The 16702-nt window shown below is 61.8% G+C and overlaps 1 protein-coding gene across 4 annotated transcripts; it reads left to right on the plus strand.

The window, feature by feature from the left end:
• The first annotated feature begins 292 nt into the window (after nt 1-292).
• Nucleotides 293-15980, plus strand: RNF44 (ring finger protein 44). 4 transcript variants are annotated; one of them, XM_030459255.1, is made up of 11 exons: nt 316-390; nt 11464-11644; nt 12041-12257; nt 12747-12914; nt 13113-13289; nt 13481-13642; nt 13723-13847; nt 14004-14091; nt 14225-14346; nt 14442-14541; nt 14808-15980. In XM_030459255.1, exons 2-11 carry the CDS (start codon nt 11538-11540, stop codon nt 14868-14870), a joined length of 1329 nt encoding a protein of 442 aa, XP_030315115.1. In that variant the 5' UTR covers nt 316-390; nt 11464-11537; the 3' UTR covers nt 14871-15980. The 4 variants fall into 4 exon arrangements, with proteins under 4 accessions (XP_030315119.1, XP_030315115.1, XP_030315117.1 ...); XM_030459259.1 differs by lacking the exon at nt 11464-11644 and having other exon boundaries at nt 293-390; XM_030459257.1 differs by lacking the exon at nt 316-390 and having other exon boundaries at nt 11560-11644; nt 12138-12257.
• Nucleotides 15981-16702: the final 722 nt, after the last annotated feature.

The following is a 16702-nucleotide window of genomic DNA, read 5'->3' on the forward strand; positions in this document are numbered from 1 at the left end:
GACATCTTTCCCAGCACACCCCCGGCACGGAGTTGCTGTGCGCCGCCGCTCGGAGCATTACGGCAGGGGCAGAGCCTCACGGGGTTTTTTGTTAGCGCCGCTCTTGGGCGCAGTACGGTGAAGGGGGGGGCCGCGGGCGCGCCCATCGGCGCAGTGCGGGGGGGGGGGGGTGTGTGTGGGTGACTGCGCGGCCGGTTCCATCGGCGCGGCGGGCGCGGGGGTGCCATGAGGCGGGGCTGAGGCCGGGCCGAGGCCGGAGCGGGAGCGGCAGCGGGACGGACACGGAGCCCGGCGGGCCCGGCCGCCGCGCCATGCGAGCGGGTTGAGCGGCAGGCAGGGCCGCGGCAGGCACCGAGCGGCCCGCGAACGCCGGGGGAGCGCCTGCGGGAGGTACGGGATGAGGCAGAGGGCCCGGGCTGCGCGGGTCAGGGCCGGTGCGGCGGGGGATGGCGGCGAGCAGGGCCCAGGGCTTGGGGAGGGCAGGCCCCGGTGCACCGGGGACGAGAGGTAGGTTGGGCCGTTGCAGCGGGGTGCGGAGGACAGCCGTGGTGCGGCAGGGAGGGCTGCGGTATGAGGGGAACGGATGGGCGGTCCCGCGAAGCCTGGTGCGATGGTAGAAGGAGCGAGCGGGGCCCGGTGCTCGGCAGGAGGCGGCCGGGCCGGGCCCGATGCGCGATGGCTCGGAGGGACGGGCGCCTGGGGCAGGCCGGGCGCCGAGCTCAAGGCCCGGTGCGCGGGGGCGGTGGCTGCACCGAGCACCGGGTCTCGGGGGAGGCCGCCGCAGAGGGCAGCAGGGCCCGGTGGAGCGGCGGGAGGATTCCCCGGGTCTCGAGGTGGATGGGAGGGCCCCGGGAGGGGCTGCCTGGAGCTTCCGGGAGGGCGGTGGGCCCGGAGCCCTGCCATCCCCGGGCCTCCCTCCGGCAAAGCCGGGGCTGTCCCGGCCGTAGCCCTTTCCTAGGGCCTGGGCCCGATTCGGAGGCTCCTGCCGAGGCTGGTTTTATGTCCCCGGCTCACTGGACTCCCCGGGGTGCTTCGTCCGCCGCTGCCGGGGCTCCGAGGCCTGACCCGGCTGGTAAGCAGGGCTCGGCTCGAGGTGAGCCCCCGGCGTGAGAGGGGAAGTGGTGAAACTTTGGAGAAAGTTGTAAATAGGGAAGAGGCAGAGAACAAATAAACCCCAAGTGACGGGACGGGCCGTGCCAACGGCCCTGCGGTGTGTGCGGCTGCCTGGGCGGCCCGCGGCAGCCCCGTCCCGCAGAGGACAGCTGGGCTGTGCTCCGGGGCTTGCTTTTTCGGGCAGGAGAAGCCGGGTGGGTGCTGTCTCCGTGCAGAGACAGTACCTTTTTCTGCCAGCACAGCTTGGATTTTTGTGCTGGCATCTGGGCTATGAGCTGTGCACTGGCCCCGTGCTCCGGCATAGCCAGTCGCGGGTGTCTGGAGCTTGTCCCCGAGCTTGGTTTTTGCTTGTGTGTCACCGCCTCGTTTCATCCCTTCCCCACCCGTATGCATTTCTGCTCTGCTGCTGGCGCTGGCTCCCCGGGATCCTGCATCCCCCCCCGGTGTGAGCCTGGAGGGGCAGGTAGGTCCCTGAGGTCGGGAGCCCCGGGAGCAGGAGGGGGTGCGGTCCCCGGCGGCTGTCAGAGGGGAGCAGGCAGCGTCTGATGTCAGTGTGGTGCATGGTGGGTAATTATGCACGTTGCAATGAAAATAATAAGGCCGGCTCCATAGCGGTGTCTAAAAATACTGCTAATTCAGAGTGCCTGCTGGCTTTGTTTGTCACCTTTGGGTGTTTGCTTTGAGGGTGGCCAGGCGGTGGGGGTGGGTTCTCAGGGGGTGGGTTTGGCTTAGCAGGTAAGCTGTGCCCCTCAGCTCAGACAGCAGAGCCAGGGCAGGTGCCAGTGTGGGAGGTGAGGCAGGAGCCACCTGGGTGTGTTTGGGAGGCTCAAGTGTCACCCCCCGGCATACAGTGGTGGTAGGGTGGCATAACTTTGTCCCTCCAGCCTTGATCAGTGTTGGGCACTCTGACACATGGCTTTTCCTGTGTCCCAGTGACCCGTGCTGATGCCACCAGTGTGTTGGGTGGCCTGTTGAGTGGAGATTGGGGTTCAGGACCAGGTGGTGTGGTTTGTCTGTTGCCAGCATTGTGCAGCCAGGGCTGCCTCCACAGCATGTCCTGGCACTGGCAGGACAGGGACTGTGACATCGTGCTGCTCTCTGGCTGAGCAGAGGTGAGAGAGAGGGATGCATGTCTGGAGCAGAGGGAAGCAGTGTGGTGGGTGGCACCTGGGTCATCCTGATCTCTGCTCTGTGCCAGTCGCTGCCTGTGCAGCTCTGGCTTCTGCTCTGGTCCCTCCATCAGCTCCCAGGAGCCGGTAGCTCCCCACTGCAGGGGGGGTGAGAGCCATCTGTAGCCCCAGCAGCTCCAGCCACTGGGCTGGCACACTCACACTGTGTAGCAGGGCAGCAGTGGAGGGCCAGGAAGGGCCTGAAACCCTGAGTCTGTGCACTCAGGTCTCCACAACAAATCTCTCCTGCTTGGTGAACGGGGAGATCAGAGTGGCTGTGGCTGCTTTTGGTTCTCAGTTGATGCTTGTGGAGGGCTCTGACCCCAGCTGTCAGCTGTGAGAGCTGAACCTTGTTCCCTTTCACCTTGGAGTGGATGGAGAAGCGTCACCCTGCCTGCATGCTGGGCTGGCTTGCCTGTAGGGTCATGGCTGCATTTTTGGGGCCCTATCCTGAGGTCTCTTTTCTCTGGAGGGGAAGCATTGCTGCTGCTTCTGCTCTTGCCAGGTGCTAAGTCTGTCCTCTGAGACCATGTGTAGCAGTGGTAGTTTCCTGGAGCTGTCAAACACACCATCCCTACCTGCTGTGCCATGTGGCTCCCTTTTGGTGAGCAAGGAACAAAGAATGGGGAGAGGAGACTTTGTGAATCCCCATTGATTTCCACCATGGAAACTGCCTGCTGTGTGTTTGCATCTGTCTGCCTGGGACCAGGGCTCTGTGAGGGGAATTGATCAAGCTGTAAAACCCAGAGCCAGCTAATGAAATAGGGACTATAGATTTTTATTTTAAATGGAAGAGAGTTTAGGGGAGATTTAATTATCCCTGTTTTATGGACCTGCTAGAGGAATGAAATAACAGCCAGCAGGTAGGGCCTGGGCATTGGCTTGCAGCACTTCTTCCAGGTGTGTGCAGAGCTGGTGAAGTCCTGCCATCCCAGGGCAGAGGCAGAGAGTGAAGCAAAGTGTTATGGAGCAGAGCAGGATGGGGTGAAGTCCTGCCAGATGTTCCTGCTTCCCTAGTGGGAATATCTGTGCTGGAATAGCAGCAGGGCTGGCCCTGGAGAGGTGGGCTTCCAGCCCAAATGGGCTCTGGTGTAAGAAGAGCTCTCCTTGTCCCTGGGGCTCTGTGTGGGTCTGTCCAGGCACTGGTGGACATCAGTAAGTTTGGGAGATTTGTGCTAGTTAGGCTGTCCCCCAGGTGTTTTTTGCTGAGGCCATGGTCACCAAGCTCTTGCTGAAGCCTGTGTACCTGTGCAGAGCATGTGGGGTTTGTAAATGGCATTTTCCCAGCATCCCTCAGCTCCTTGCTCAGAATGAGCTGGAGAACTATGCTTTGTCACCTTCTCTGTGTAGGTGAATGGTTGGCCACGGGGTCTGTGTACCCACCAGGCGGGTGCAGTAGGGTCACAGTTTGGTGTGTCAGAGGCTGCTAAAGTGTCTGAGGAAGCTGCTGGTGCTGGGAAGCCCTCCCAGAGGCCTGTGACAGTGGCCTGACAGGAACTCTGGAAGCCAAGACCCTGATCCCTGTGGTCACAGAGCTGCATGAGGATGTTGTGTGGCTCCCCAGGACAGGTCAGTTCTTTTGAGGAGCAGTGTGGATCCACGCTGTCAGCTTGCAAGGGTGCTGGGAGAAGCCAGCCTGCCAGCTCTGGGCAGCAGAGCCACCCCAGGGTGTTCATCCTTTCCTTTCTCACCCCAGCCTTTCAGAGCAAGAGCTGTGTCCCACAGGGCCCCAGCAGTCCATGGGGGCTCATGTCCAATGCAGGGTGTCTGGGTTTTCTGTAGTGGGGAGTTTTGGGAGGCTCCCCATTTTGCTGTGTGCGTGGCAGAGGGAGAGGTGACAGGATCCCCAGCAAGCAGCACTCGTGACAAGCCTTGGGAATATTATTGTGACAGGCCTTGGGAGTATTCTTTTCCAGCTGCAGCCCAGTCCCTGGAGACCTGGCCTTGCTGGCTGCAGAGCAGTAGCTGTGGGCTTTCCTTGGCTAACTTGGAAAGCAGGACAAGGGATTTCAGCTCGATCACACAGAGTGGAGGATTGGGCTGCCATGCTGTGCTAGGAATAGCTTCCTCTCAGGTGAGCCTGTGTAATGGTGACTGAGGGCTCCATCACCTCTCACTGTCGCTCCCAGGAAGGGAGGGCCCTGGTGTGGTCCTTCCTCCCCCAGCCTAACCACACTGAGACTCCATCCTCTCTGCCAGGTTGTCTTTCCCCTGCTGTGCTGATGAGATTCCCTGGCAGTGTTTTGCATTTTGAGCCATGAGGCTTAGTTACTTTTCTCTCTGTGCCTGCACTTTGAGAAAGTGGCAAACAATAAAAATCTGCTGGCAAGAGCTGTAGCAGAGGTCAGCCAGCTCCTGTGCCCCAGGCTGCTCTGTTGTCACCGCACAGTTGCTCTTTGTGTGCAAGGCCTGTCAGCTTGAAAGTCATGTTTTTGCTTTTAAAACCATCCCCAGGCACTGGTATGGAGTTGTCTGTGAATGATGCACGGGGAGGTATTGCAGCAAGCCTCCTCTGCACTTAAGGCAGTGGTCACTGCCTGTTTCGGTGCATCTTGTAACCAGCCTCCTGGCAAATTTTAAATCAAGGACAAAAGAGGATAAATGGTTGCTGGAAATAATGAGTTTCTCCAAGCTGATTGTTGTAGGTTGTCAGTGTCCCTGCAGGCTTCTTAAAATGCAAAACAAAGCACCCAACCCAACTTCCTGACTGTCACCAGCGCTTTCAGGAGATGGCTTCGTTTTTCTAAGCGCTGATGGACTCGCTCTTTGCTGTCCACTTCTGGCTCTGCCCATATCCTTTTGCTGGATCCGCAGCGCCAGACACTGCTGCTCTGCTCTGCCTCCTGTGCTGCCAGAAGGGCAGTCGGGGTGGAGGGGCCAGCCTGAGCCCAACCAGCCAAGCTGTGAGGAAGGTGTCTGGAGCCCATCCCCTCCTGCCCTCAGCCACTTGCTTGGCAGACACTGTTAACACTGTCGGCGGGATGCAGAGAGTGGGCTGGGCTTGTAAAGATGTTTGTGGAGAGATGGCAGGTGAGCTGGGGACTCAAAGGGATGCTGTGTGGGTAGGGGAGAGGGACTGAATTCCTGCTCGCTGGGCTGGCTCTGCCCAAGGAGAGATTGGGCCTGTCTTAGGAAAAAGCTGCCTGAAAGGAGAACTAATACATGCAGGATAGAGGAGTACAGGGTCCTGAACTGTGGTAGGAAGGAAGGGGAGGGCAGGGAGGCTGCCCAGGCAGCAGGTTGGGACAGACATGGTGACATTTGTTCTTCTCGGCCCACACGCACACAACTGAGCTGTGGAGCTGACTGCTGCAGGATGCCAGGACAGAGGGGTGATTGTGGTTCAAAGTGCCTCTGTCCAGGAGAGGAGAGGACATGACCCATTGCTTGGTGCCAGCACATACCAGCTACAGATGTACCTGAGCTGGATCCAGCTGCTGCACCAGTAGCCTCCTGGTCGTGCCATCCAGGTTGTGCCAGTGTTTCCAGGGCAAACGAAGGAAAGTGAAGATATCTCTGCATGCTATTTACCCTGTCCTAAGGAAATGAAGGCTTGTGCAAGTGTACCGTTTATTTGCAAGTTTTTGCCTCCCCATCTTGAACTTCCTGGATGGTGTCAGTTGTGGTAGGTGTCAAGTGTGGTAGCTTTCTCAAAGGTCTTTGCTTGCTACAGACTCTGGCTCTTAGGGAGGAAGATGCTGCTAGTTCTCCCTCTGCAGTGCAGCTCAGCCTTGATATTAGACATCAGAGAATCCACGTGGGAGAGATCGACAGGAAACTAGGCGTTATCAGTTCCGCTGCCTGTGCAGACTCGCTCCTCATGTAAGCATCCTCCACGTGTGTGTGGCAGGAGGCGTTTGACGGGAGTGCTGTCAGTCCGGGGGTGTGAGTGGGTGGTGTGTGATCCCGGCAGAGGCATCCTGCCCCCGCTGCCAGGGAACTCGGCTCCAGCAGGGAGTGGCGAGTTGGGAGGGAGCTCCTCGTCGCCCCCTCCCTCCTGAGCAGAGAAGTGCTTCACCGTGCGGTAGTAACTGATTTTGGGGTGTCCCGTATCCCTTGGTGTTTGTGTCAGGTCTTGGGTGGGGACACTCCTGCTGCCCACTCTGCAGCCTAGGAGCTTCTGGGCACTTGGTACTGGTTTCTTACTGCTTGTTTTCCAGGCACTGGGGAGAGAAGGATCTGGTGCCTCTTGCTCTCCCTGAACTTGGGGAGGCTGAGGAGAGTGTGGAAGTGGCATGCTGGGTGTTGGAGAGAGAACAGGGCAAAACATACCTCCAGTGGGAGACGTGCTCACACCACTCAAATCACCACAGCTAATCCTGTGACAGACCTGACCTATATATGGGGCAAGGGAGGCAGCACGTCTGCGGCAGCAGATGGTGTCTCAAAGAGCCTGGGCCCAGGGAGGCTTCGGTTCTGCGGCCTCTGGCTCTGGCAAGGGGCTGTGGAGCAGCTGACTTCACCCTGAGCAGCCCCCACAGGCAAAGAGCTTTCAGAGTTTGCTGCCTGGCCCTGGGAGTCCCACTCAGCTGGGGTGTCACAGCTCTTGGTGGCCAGACTGAGGGCCCCATGTCCTGGCTCAGAAGCACTGACCAGTGCTGCTGTCTTTCCTGTAGCATGGCATGCACATCACTTGGGCTCCTTGCCTGGCAGAGCTTCAGAACCTGGGGCAGTGTGGTGTTGGCTGTATCTGTGGTGTGTTCCTGAGACATCATGGGGCAGGAATGAGTTGGGCCATTTCATTGTGCTTTAACCCTACATTTGGCAGTGCCCTGTTCTTGTTGGGAGCTGGCTCTGCATAGCATGGCTGGACCTGGCTGTGCCACAAGAACACCAAGAAGTGCCTCACCACAGAGCCATGTTCCACTGATGGCTTCTCCTGACACCATCCTGAGGACATCGATAGCTGCTGGCCATAGGGAAGCTGGTGATGCTGGAGAGGGTCAGGAGGGAGTGTCTGTACAACTGTTCACCATTTGTGGCCTCCAGCTGCTGCCAGTGCTCTGCCCAGGTTTGGGTTATGTCCTGGCCACCTTGTAAAGGTGCAGTGCTGCCTCTTGCTGAAAATAGTGGCAAGGTCAAAGTGCAGAATGCCATTTTCCTCCTTTTCCCTCTGGTGCCCACCTCTGGAAGCAGAGAGGTGCTGGTGTAGTGGTGCAGACCTCATGGGTGAGCGTTCAGGTCTGAGCTGACAATTTAGTCCTGTGGCTTTCTCCTCCTGGAGTGCTTGTCTGAGCATGTGGGACTGACTGCTACAAGTTTGTCCCATTCCCTGCCATGACACTTAACTGTCCTGTGTGCCCCTTTTCATGGGGACAGAAGCAGCTGGCTGCTGTTGTCACAGGATGCTGTGTGTCCCGAGGGAATCCTTGGGGCTGGTGTGGTTTCTCCTGTGTGCCTGGACTGTGGATAAGGAGGTGCAAGGAGAACTGGCCTTGAGAGGGGCCTGGGGGGAGCTGGGTGTGGGGCTGGGGTGGGATAAGACTGAATCTGACTTCTCGTTGCTGTGGTGAACCTATTGAATCATTAAATTGTCACCACCAATCTGAGGTTTTCTTTAAAAGAGGTGGTTATAAATTAATTAGCTTCTTTTTGGTTGTTAGCACTTTAAAGCCCAGCTGTCAGGGGGAGGGCTGGTTTAAAGGCATTACATCAGGGCTGCTGGCTGGCTGGCTCGCCTACCTGAGAGTTTCTGAGTGTGTGCTGTAACCCGTTCGGCTTGGGTGCAGCATTTGGCTTCCAGCGGAACCGCTGCGATGCGCTCTCCTGAGCGTGGGGGTTCTGCTGGTGGTGCCGAGGGCACACGGGGAGCTGGTGGCACAGGGTTTCGCCGTGCAGCTCCCGCTGCCAGCTGAACAACTTGCCCGGCTGACCGCAGGTGTGCCTTCTGGAGCTGCTCCACAGAGTTCCTGCACCTCCTTTAATCGAGGGGACAGAGCAGGGGCTTTTCTGCTGCCCTGGGAGGCAGCGTGTGCCTGGTGGGCGGTGGGGCTTGGCTCCATGCCGTGCTGAGCAGGAGGGGAGCACCTTCTTCATCCTCCCGTCCCAGCGCAGGAGGGTGCCGGGGAGCCCCAGGCCCTGCCTTCACTTTATCTCCTGTGCCCGCTTTGCCGCCCACCTGGCAGCGGGCACAGGGGGGCAGGCTGCGGGCTGGCCGGGAGCGCCCGGGCACTCGGTGCTGCTGTCCCCGTAGGTACGGTACGGGCCGGGGATGGGTGGGCCGACAGCCGGGGTGGGCTCGGCCTGGCCCCGCGGACCACGTCCCGGCAGAGGAAGTCGGCCGGTACCGGGCCCCCCAAGGGCGTGGGGGTGTGGGTTGGGCCGGGCCGCCCCCAGCCCCCGTTGCTAGGGCCCCCTCTCCGTGGAGACCGTTGCTAGGACACCCCCCCCCGGGGCGGGAAGGGGGGGCCGGCAAGTGCCCCGCGTGGCGGCCCGGCCCCGCGCCTCCAAGATGGCTGCGGAGCGTGACACGCCTGGTCACGTGGGTCGTGCGGGCGCCGCACCGCCCCCCCCACTCCCTTCCACCCCCCCTCCCGCCCCAGCCGCGCGCGCCCCCGGGGTTCCGAGTGTTGTGACTCGGTCCGGTCCGTCCCGCCGCCGTTTCTTAAAGGGACAGAAACCCTTCACTGCCCCAGCCCCTCCGCCGCTGACCCGACCCGCCGCGGCGGCCCCGCCGCCCCGCGGAAAACAAAGAGGCACCGGAAACAGCGGCGGCGAGGAGGGGGCCGGCCCGGCGGGGGGCGGGAGGCGGGAGGGAGGGAGGGAGCGAGCGAGCGGTGGGGAAGATAGGCCCGGGCCCGGCGTCGGCGAACAAAGAGCGGCGGGAGGGGGCGGGGGCGCCGCAGCGGCACCGGAGCGGAGGCCCAGGCCATCGGTGCAGGTAGGTGGGGGCGGGAGCGCGGCGGGGGCGGGGACCGCTCCCCACCCCCCCCGGACCACCGGCGGCACCTGCCCCGGGCGGCGACGGCGGGGCCCGACGGCTGCCTTTGTTATTGCTTTTGTTTGGCGCCGAGCACATGGCCCCGGAGCGGCCGCTCTTAAAGCCACAGCCCCGCGCCCGGCCCGGCACCGGCGGGGCTCTGCCGTTGCGGCGGAGGGTGCGGGCTGCCGGGCGGGCGGTGCACCGGAGGGGGGCTGCAGGCTGAGCTGTGCGCCGCCGCGGTGCTCCGCGATGTGCCGCCGTCCCAGAGACCCCCGGAGGCTGGGCTCGGGGCCGAGGGCGGCGGGGCGGCCCTTCGAAGGGGGTGCCGGTGCTTCGCCGGGGGAGTTAACGGCGATCGCGTGAGAACAGACGGGACGGGGGAGCCCGGAGTGCCTGGACGGGGACACCGTGGTGGCAGGGTCCCCGAGGAGGCGGTGGCGCGGCGGGCGGCCCCCCGGCAGTCCCGGAGCCCGTTGCTACCCGAGCAGATGGCACCGGGCGTGAGCGCTGGCGCGCTGCTAACTTTGTTCTCGGCAGGGCCCGGGAGCCGCCTCGCCCTCCGCCCACAGAGGGGCTGCGGGACCTGAGGTCCCCGTCGCTCCGGAGGGTTCTGCGGGGTCACGGTGACCCTGCTCCGGGTGGCGGCGGCTCGCAGCCGTGGGTAGGAGGGAGAGAGGCGGGTGCGCCCGAGTGGGATGGGAGGATGGGTGCCTGGGGGCGTGCCGGGGTGCTGCTCGTGGCAGGACGGGGCTCCGTGCCCCTCAGCCACCACCATCCTGGGAAGTCAAAGACATCCCGCCTGCAGGAGGTGTGTCCGCATGGTCGTGTCGTGGTGTGCTGGGAGCCTGGGCAGCTCCCCTGCTCTGGGAGTCTCAAACAGGAAAGCCCCTTGCATGGCTTTAGCATCCATCTGTGGACGGGTTCCCTGTCCCAAGCCCATTGCTGAGCCATGTGGTCCGGAAGGTGCCCGCTGGGTCACGCAGGGCCTTTGTACTACGTGTTCTGAGGGTGAGGATGAGGAACGGGGAGCAGTAGGACCTCGGGAGGGCTCCTGCAGAGCAAGTTTAAACCTGGACCAGCCCAGCCCACTTGCGAGGTACCTTGGGCAGGGGCTTGGGATAATGCACCAGGGCAGCAAAACCTTGTCCTTGAAGCATGGCCGCTTCCCCCGGAGCAGCCACTGGCAGGGGCCTCGTGGGCACTGACTGCGGCTTCTAGTTTTTTTCATTCTACCCCCAAAAGAGAGAGAGAAACTTGCCTTCAGCATCCAAAATGGTACCATAGATGAGGGTACACTTGAGAGACCTATGTGTGGCACAGAGCTTATTCTGGTGACTTCCCACCATGGTTGGGATCAGTGTTACCCAGGTGTGACATTGCAGCTTCTCTCTGTTGAGATGAGACCCCCACACACTCCAGCCTTTTCCTGGTGCTGAGCAGCACTCCCTGGCCTTGGAGTGCCCTTCCTGGCCCTAATGTGCCTCTGCAATGGGGACTGAGGAAGAGATGAAGAAGGAACAGCTTTGGGCGGGCACACTACCAGCCTGTGGGCAGGATGGATTTAGGATCATGTGGGGAGCAGGGCTGGGGGTGCTTCTGCTCGCTGGCCAGGGCTGTGGAGGCTGAGAGAGTCTGGCAAGAAGGGTCTGCTAGGCAGCAGGAGGGGCTTCAGGGGCAGCTGGTGCCCACCTTGTCCTGCCTGACCTCTCTAGGGAAGGGGGGAGGCACGGGAGCAGGGGGAAAGCTACATGGTTCTTCACTGCTGTTTTTTTATGTGCCAAAATCAAGCATTACTCTCTCAATCAGTGTCTGTCTTGCATGGGGTCATGACTGGCCATGCAGTGGAGGGACAGTAACTGGAGGGGGGAAAGGGTCTTCCTAGCCCCCCAGGGCCCCGTCCAGTCTCAGGAGATGGGGTGGCTGCAGGTGTAGGTCGTGTGCCACAAGATCTCCAGTCATCAGTGTTACCATCCCCAGCAGGAGGGATTAGCAGGAGACCACTGGAGACAGTGGTGTTGGGGTGGCTCAGAGTCACTTGTGTGGTCTGGGTGGCAGGGAAAGGGTTAAATGGAGGGGGCATGGACCAGCCAGGTGGCTGCAAACCCTACAGCAGGTCTTCCAGAGCAGGGGCCTCCCTGGGCTCACTGCCTTCCCTCTCCCAAAGCTGCTGGTGGGAAGCAGGCTGGGGTGACACTGTCTGGGGGTGGGATTTGGGGCTCCTGAGGTTGGGGTGCCATGACCCACTGTCTCTTCTCACAGGATCCAAGGTGCTGGTGTCTCACCCTGCCTGGAGTCCGAGGTCCTGTGTGCCCACCCACCTCCCAACGTCACCAATGCGACCATGGGAACTGGCAGTGAATAGGCGGCCACCCTCTGCCTCTTTTAACCAGCACCGTTTCTCGGGGGGACCCTGCAGCAGCCCCGACCACCTCCGGCGAAGGTACAGGGCACAGAGCGGTGCGGGGCTCTGTCACCCACGTTGTGTGGGCACCTGGGGCCAGTTCTGAGGTCCTACTGGGGCAAGCAGCTGGCATAGGGGGCTTTTGGGGAGATTGTGGCAGGGAAGTACCTCTACCTGTCTTGATTGATATCTCCCCGGGGAGCAAGGGTCCCTTTTGTGCTGAGGATACGGGGGAGGCACTTGAAGCGTGAGCAGAGGAGCTGGTTCTGGAGCTCCCCAGCCAGACAAGGAGCCTGGCCTGGCATGATGCCCTAAACATCTTGCCCTGGGAGCCAGGCTGGCAGTGACCCACCTGCGGCCACCCTGCCCAGGGCTGTGGTGCCCCTGGCCTGGGGGTCACTCCTGCTTTGTTTCTCTCCTGCGGTGGCTCCGCAGCCCCCCTGCCAGGCGTCAGTGGGGACGACGCGACCGACCTCTGGCAAGCCTGCTGGGGCAGGATGAGCCCCAGCTGCACCCTGCCTTCCCCCAGCAGCCGCACGTCCCTGTAGATGAGCCCCGCACCTACGCTCTCCCCAGCACGCCGCCACGAATGCTTCACCCGGCTGCTCACCCGCCCCACCAGAACCCATTCATGGTGGATCTGCATGACCAGGTAGGTGCTGCGACCTCAGCCCCAGTTCCAGGGGTGACATTATGCTGCCCCTGGGCTGGAGTCAAGGACAGTAGTCTCAAGTCTTGTCCCTTGGTCCCCTCTGACAGTCGCTTGCTGCTGGGACCAGCCAGCCCTGAGACTGCCAGCACTCTCTTGCCCTCCCAGTACTTAAACTCTTGGGTCCCTCTGCCAGATTGGGTGTATCCACGTGTGCTCCCTGGGGCTAGGGATAATCCCCTTATAGGGTCGGTCATTCACGTCACAACTGCAAAGCATCATCCATGGTAGTAGTGCTGGTTTGGAGGCTGTGCCAGCTGGTCCATAGGGAGCAAAGAGGGGATCCAAAACCCTTCTCAATCCCCGCCTGCCCTTCTGCCTGCACCACCGGTTGGTGCAGTAGTTGCTCAGTGCACTGCTGCCACCCTGCCAGAATGGTGACAGCTCAGCTGGGGGTGTACACTGACTGTGCCTTTGGTGCCTCATCCCCAGGTGCACCAGGGACCCGTCCCTCTCTCTTACACGGTTACCACCGTCACGACGCAAGGCTTCCCTATCCACGCCGGCCAGCACATCCCTGGGTGCAGCACCCAGCAGCTCCCAGCATGCTCAGTGATGTTCAGTGGACAGCACTACCCACTCTGCTGCCTCCCACCCCCGGTGAGTTGTGGCGGGGAACATCCAGGGGGGTGGGGGATACCTGTGGACATCCTGGGCCATGAATGGCCAGAGGCCACATAGGTAACTACGCCCACCAGAGTAAAAGGGCTGGGACAGCAGCGTCTGGGGACAGTGGAGCTGTTGGAGGCCCAGAGGATGGGCAGACATCTGACCCTTGTTTTTCTGTCTCCTGTGCAGCTGATCCAGGCATGCGCCATGCAACAGCTCCCCGTCTCCTACCAGACATTCCCCCCCATCATCTCCAGCGACCATTACATCTTGCACCCCCCACCGCCGCCAGTGCCCCCACACCAGCCGCCCCACATGGCCCCCCTGGGGCAGTTTGTACCTCTCCAAGCCCAGCACCCACGCATGGTGAGTTGGCACAGGCTGGGTGCATGACAAGCCCTGTGGCCCAGCAAAGACCACCTGGGAGTCTTGTTCCTCTGCAACACTTGTGGGGCTGAGCTGGGGATGGTGGGTGGAATGTCAGGGTACCTGTATCCTGCTAATGCCAGAGGGTGTAATTCAGGAACCAACTTCGAGCCAAACTCTTTCCTCCACAGCCTCTGCAGAGGATAGACAATGACGTGGACCTGCGAGGGGAGCAGCACCCCATCGCAGGCTTCACGTACCCCCCGTCCCACCATGCTCCAACGTTGTCCCCCTCTGTGCCGCTGCATTACCTTCCCCACGACCCGCTGCACCAAGAACTGCCATTTGGCGTGGTGAGTCCCCATTTCACAGAGGGGTGGGGGGGGATGCTGTGAGGCTGGCACAGCTCTGAGCACCCCATCTCTCCCCACAGCCATACCCCCACATGATGCCCCGGCGGCTGAACACCCAGCGGTACCGGCTGCAGCAGGCACTGCCCCCCCCGCCGCCCCCTCCACCGCCCCCACCGTACTACCCGAGCTTCCTGCCCTATTTTCTGTGAGTACCAGGGGAATGTGGTGGGACATGTGGGGCAGGGGTGGTACCACAGACAGGGGGTGCTGCTCTGGCACAGGTGGCTCTTCCCCCTGGGGATTCCAGGGTGGAGGTTGGGGGTTGCAGCCCCACACTGACTGCCTCATCTTTTGCCCTCAGCTCTATGCTTCCTGTGTCGCCGACGGCTGTGGGGCCCACGATCAGCCTAGACCTGGATGTGGATGATGTGGAGATGGAGAATTATGAGGTGTGTTAGTTCTGCTTCCCAGTGTGGAGACAGGGGGCTGTTTTGGGATGGCTCTGCCAGGGAAGGGAGAGCCCAGAGGGGTGCTGTACAGGGAGCTGAGCTGAGCTAAGCCAGCCTCTGTGCCTTCTTCTAGGCACTGCTGAACCTGGCTGAGCGACTGGGGGAGGCCAAGCCACGGGGACTCACCAAAGCAGACATCGAGCACCTCCCGTCCTACCGCTTCAACCCTGAGAGCCACCAGTCTGAGCAGACCCTGTGAGTGATCCCAGGGAGTGGACAGGGGGCATGGGGTGGCTGGTGGGGGGCTGCAGATGCATATCAGGGCTGGGCTAACAGCTGTCTCCCCCCAGGTGTGTTGTGTGCTTCAGCGACTTTGAAGCCCGGCAGCTTCTCCGCGTCCTGCCCTGCAACCACGAGTTCCACGCCAAGTGTGTTGACAAATGGTTAAAGGTACTGTCCGTGGCCATGCATGTGCCCACTGTGGGGAAGGGGGGGGCAGTTGCTTGGGGTGATGCAAGCACAGGGTGCTGCCTTTTGGGTAGTCTCAGTGCCATGGGAGTAGAGGCCAAGCACGGTACTGGGCTGGAGCAGGTGTTCCTGGGTCCAGACACACTACAGGGTGCTGCCAGCCCTCAGTGGTGGGGAAGAAGGGAGCCTGAGTGCATCTGGTGTCTTGGGGTGCCCACTCACTTGTCCCCATCTCTCCTTGCCTGCAGGCAAACCGCACATGCCCCATCTGCCGGGCGGACGCGTCGGAGGTGCAGCGGGAGGCGGACTGAGGCTGGCGGGCGCTGTGCTGCACAATTCGCGAGAGGATGAGGATGCCGGGCCGGGGGCGGGGGCCACTGCCCACTGCCAGGGCCTGAACCTGCGCTTACCCCCCCTCCCCAAAACCTCTCCTCGGATGTGGTGAGCATTGAGCAGTCTGGGCTCCCGGCCAGCCCCCCTCCCTGCCGGGACACGGACTCGGCCCGACGCCTGCCCGCTGCGCTCCTGGGGCCCTGAAACGTTGTGCTGGAGGCAGGAGGCGTGTGGCTGTGCCCTCCATGCTCCAAAGACGCTGTTGTTACTCCCATCACTTTCCAGGTCTCTACTCTGCTAGGGAATTAGTGTTTTTTTCCTTTTTGTCACCTTTTTTATTTTTCATGGTAGGGTTTGTTATTTTTTGCCCCTCCCATTTCCTTTCCTTTTTGACCCAGCAGCGTGCAGGTGGCTCCTCCCCTCGGGGAGGATGTGGTGGAGAGAGGAGGGAGCACCGTGGGTATGATGCTGCTGGCACCCTGAGCTGGAAGTGCCCAGCCAGCCCCAGGGGCAGCTGGAGGAAGTGGCCAGCAGAGCATGGCCAAGGTGGGACACCAGCAACCCCAGGGCAGGAACGCCTCCGTCCCTGCATGCAGCCTGGCTTGGCCCCTCTCCTGCCTCAGCTGCCCCAGGGAGTCCCAGAAGGTTATGGGTCCTTGGGTTCTTTCCCTGCTGGGAGGACAGTTGTCCCCAGCCCCTCTCCTGGTTTGTTCTCCCATGCCTGGCCAGTGCAGCTCTCAGGACTGGGCCATCTGAAGTCCTATGAGGCAGCCAGGCCTGGAGGGGGATGCCAGCCCTCTCCCCATGGCCACGGGCATGCAGTGGCCCCGGTGTGCTGCCTGGCTCCCACTGTTGTTTCTCTGTCTCACCGCCATAAATCAAAATAGCCCCATGCCCCTGTCCTGCTGGCTGGACAGCCCAGCATGGTGCCCCGTCCGCTAGGAAGCAGGGGACGGGTAGGGCTGCAGCTGGTGCCCCCAGTGCAGGGGTTTACCCATAACCTGGCGGTGTCTTTCCAGTGCTACCCGTGGCCCTGATCCAGCCAGTGCCAGGGGAGCTGTGAGCAGCCCCCTGCATGCATGGGGCCAGGTGGTCTGGCCAGGGCCAGGGGGAAGTGGCTGCCATGCTGCCACCCGACGCCAGCAATCCCATGTGGCCGAAGTTGTTTTGCATGATTAATTAGCAAGGAGGGTGACAGGAGGCAGCGGTGGTGGGGGGTAGGGCCGCCCTCCCCTCGTGGCGCGTGTTGCTGACGCCTGGCAGCCTCCGAGCGGACGCCAGCCCTATGTAAATGTTCACAAATATGCATGCATGTCTGACCAGCTTGGAACGTGGTCTTGGCTACGTCTAGCCGGCTGTGGGGTGAGGGGGGTGGGGAGAGGGGTTTTTGTGCTCAGCTGATACTGCCATGCACTGTACTGCACATGTCCGCAACGCCACAGGACCGTGAGACTTTCAGGGCTGTCCCTGCAGGGCCTGTGCCCCTCTGGGCAGGCGACTGGGGGCTGAGGCGGGGGGGGCACCCGCGGTGGTGGCGTGTGCAAGGGGAGGGGGTTGGAGGGCAGGGGGAGCCGCTCCCCGCGGGGCGGGGGGCAGGTGGTGGGGCCGGGCTTCGGCGCAACCGTGGCCGCCGTGCTGGGGCTGGGTGTGAGGCAAGGGGCCACGCCTGCCATGTGGGTGGGCGGGATGGTGCTCCCTGTGCTGCCATGCCATAGGTCTGGGGCAGTGCCAGTCATCGAGATGCTGTGGTAGGCCCACTCCTGATTGTCCGAGGCCCAAGCACGGCCTCTGGCAATCAGCAGGCCCCTCA

The sequence above is a fragment of the Calypte anna genome, chromosome 13 (genome assembly GCF_003957555.1).
Source record: "Calypte anna isolate BGI_N300 chromosome 13, bCalAnn1_v1.p, whole genome shotgun sequence".
Classification (NCBI taxonomy): Eukaryota; Metazoa; Chordata; class Aves; order Apodiformes; family Trochilidae; genus Calypte; species Calypte anna.

Coding starts and splice junctions, on each gene's coding strand:
- RNF44 (XM_030459255.1), top strand. CDS start 11,538: ATGCGACCATGGGAACTGGCAGTGAATAGGCGGCCACCCTCTGCCTCT. Junction 13,848..14,003: donor AGCTTCCTGCCCTATTTTCT/GTGAGTACCAGG, acceptor TTTTGCCCTCAG/CTCTATGCTTCCTGTGTCGC. Junction 14,542..14,807: donor GTGTTGACAAATGGTTAAAG/GTACTGTCCGTG, acceptor CCTTGCCTGCAG/GCAAACCGCACATGCCCCAT.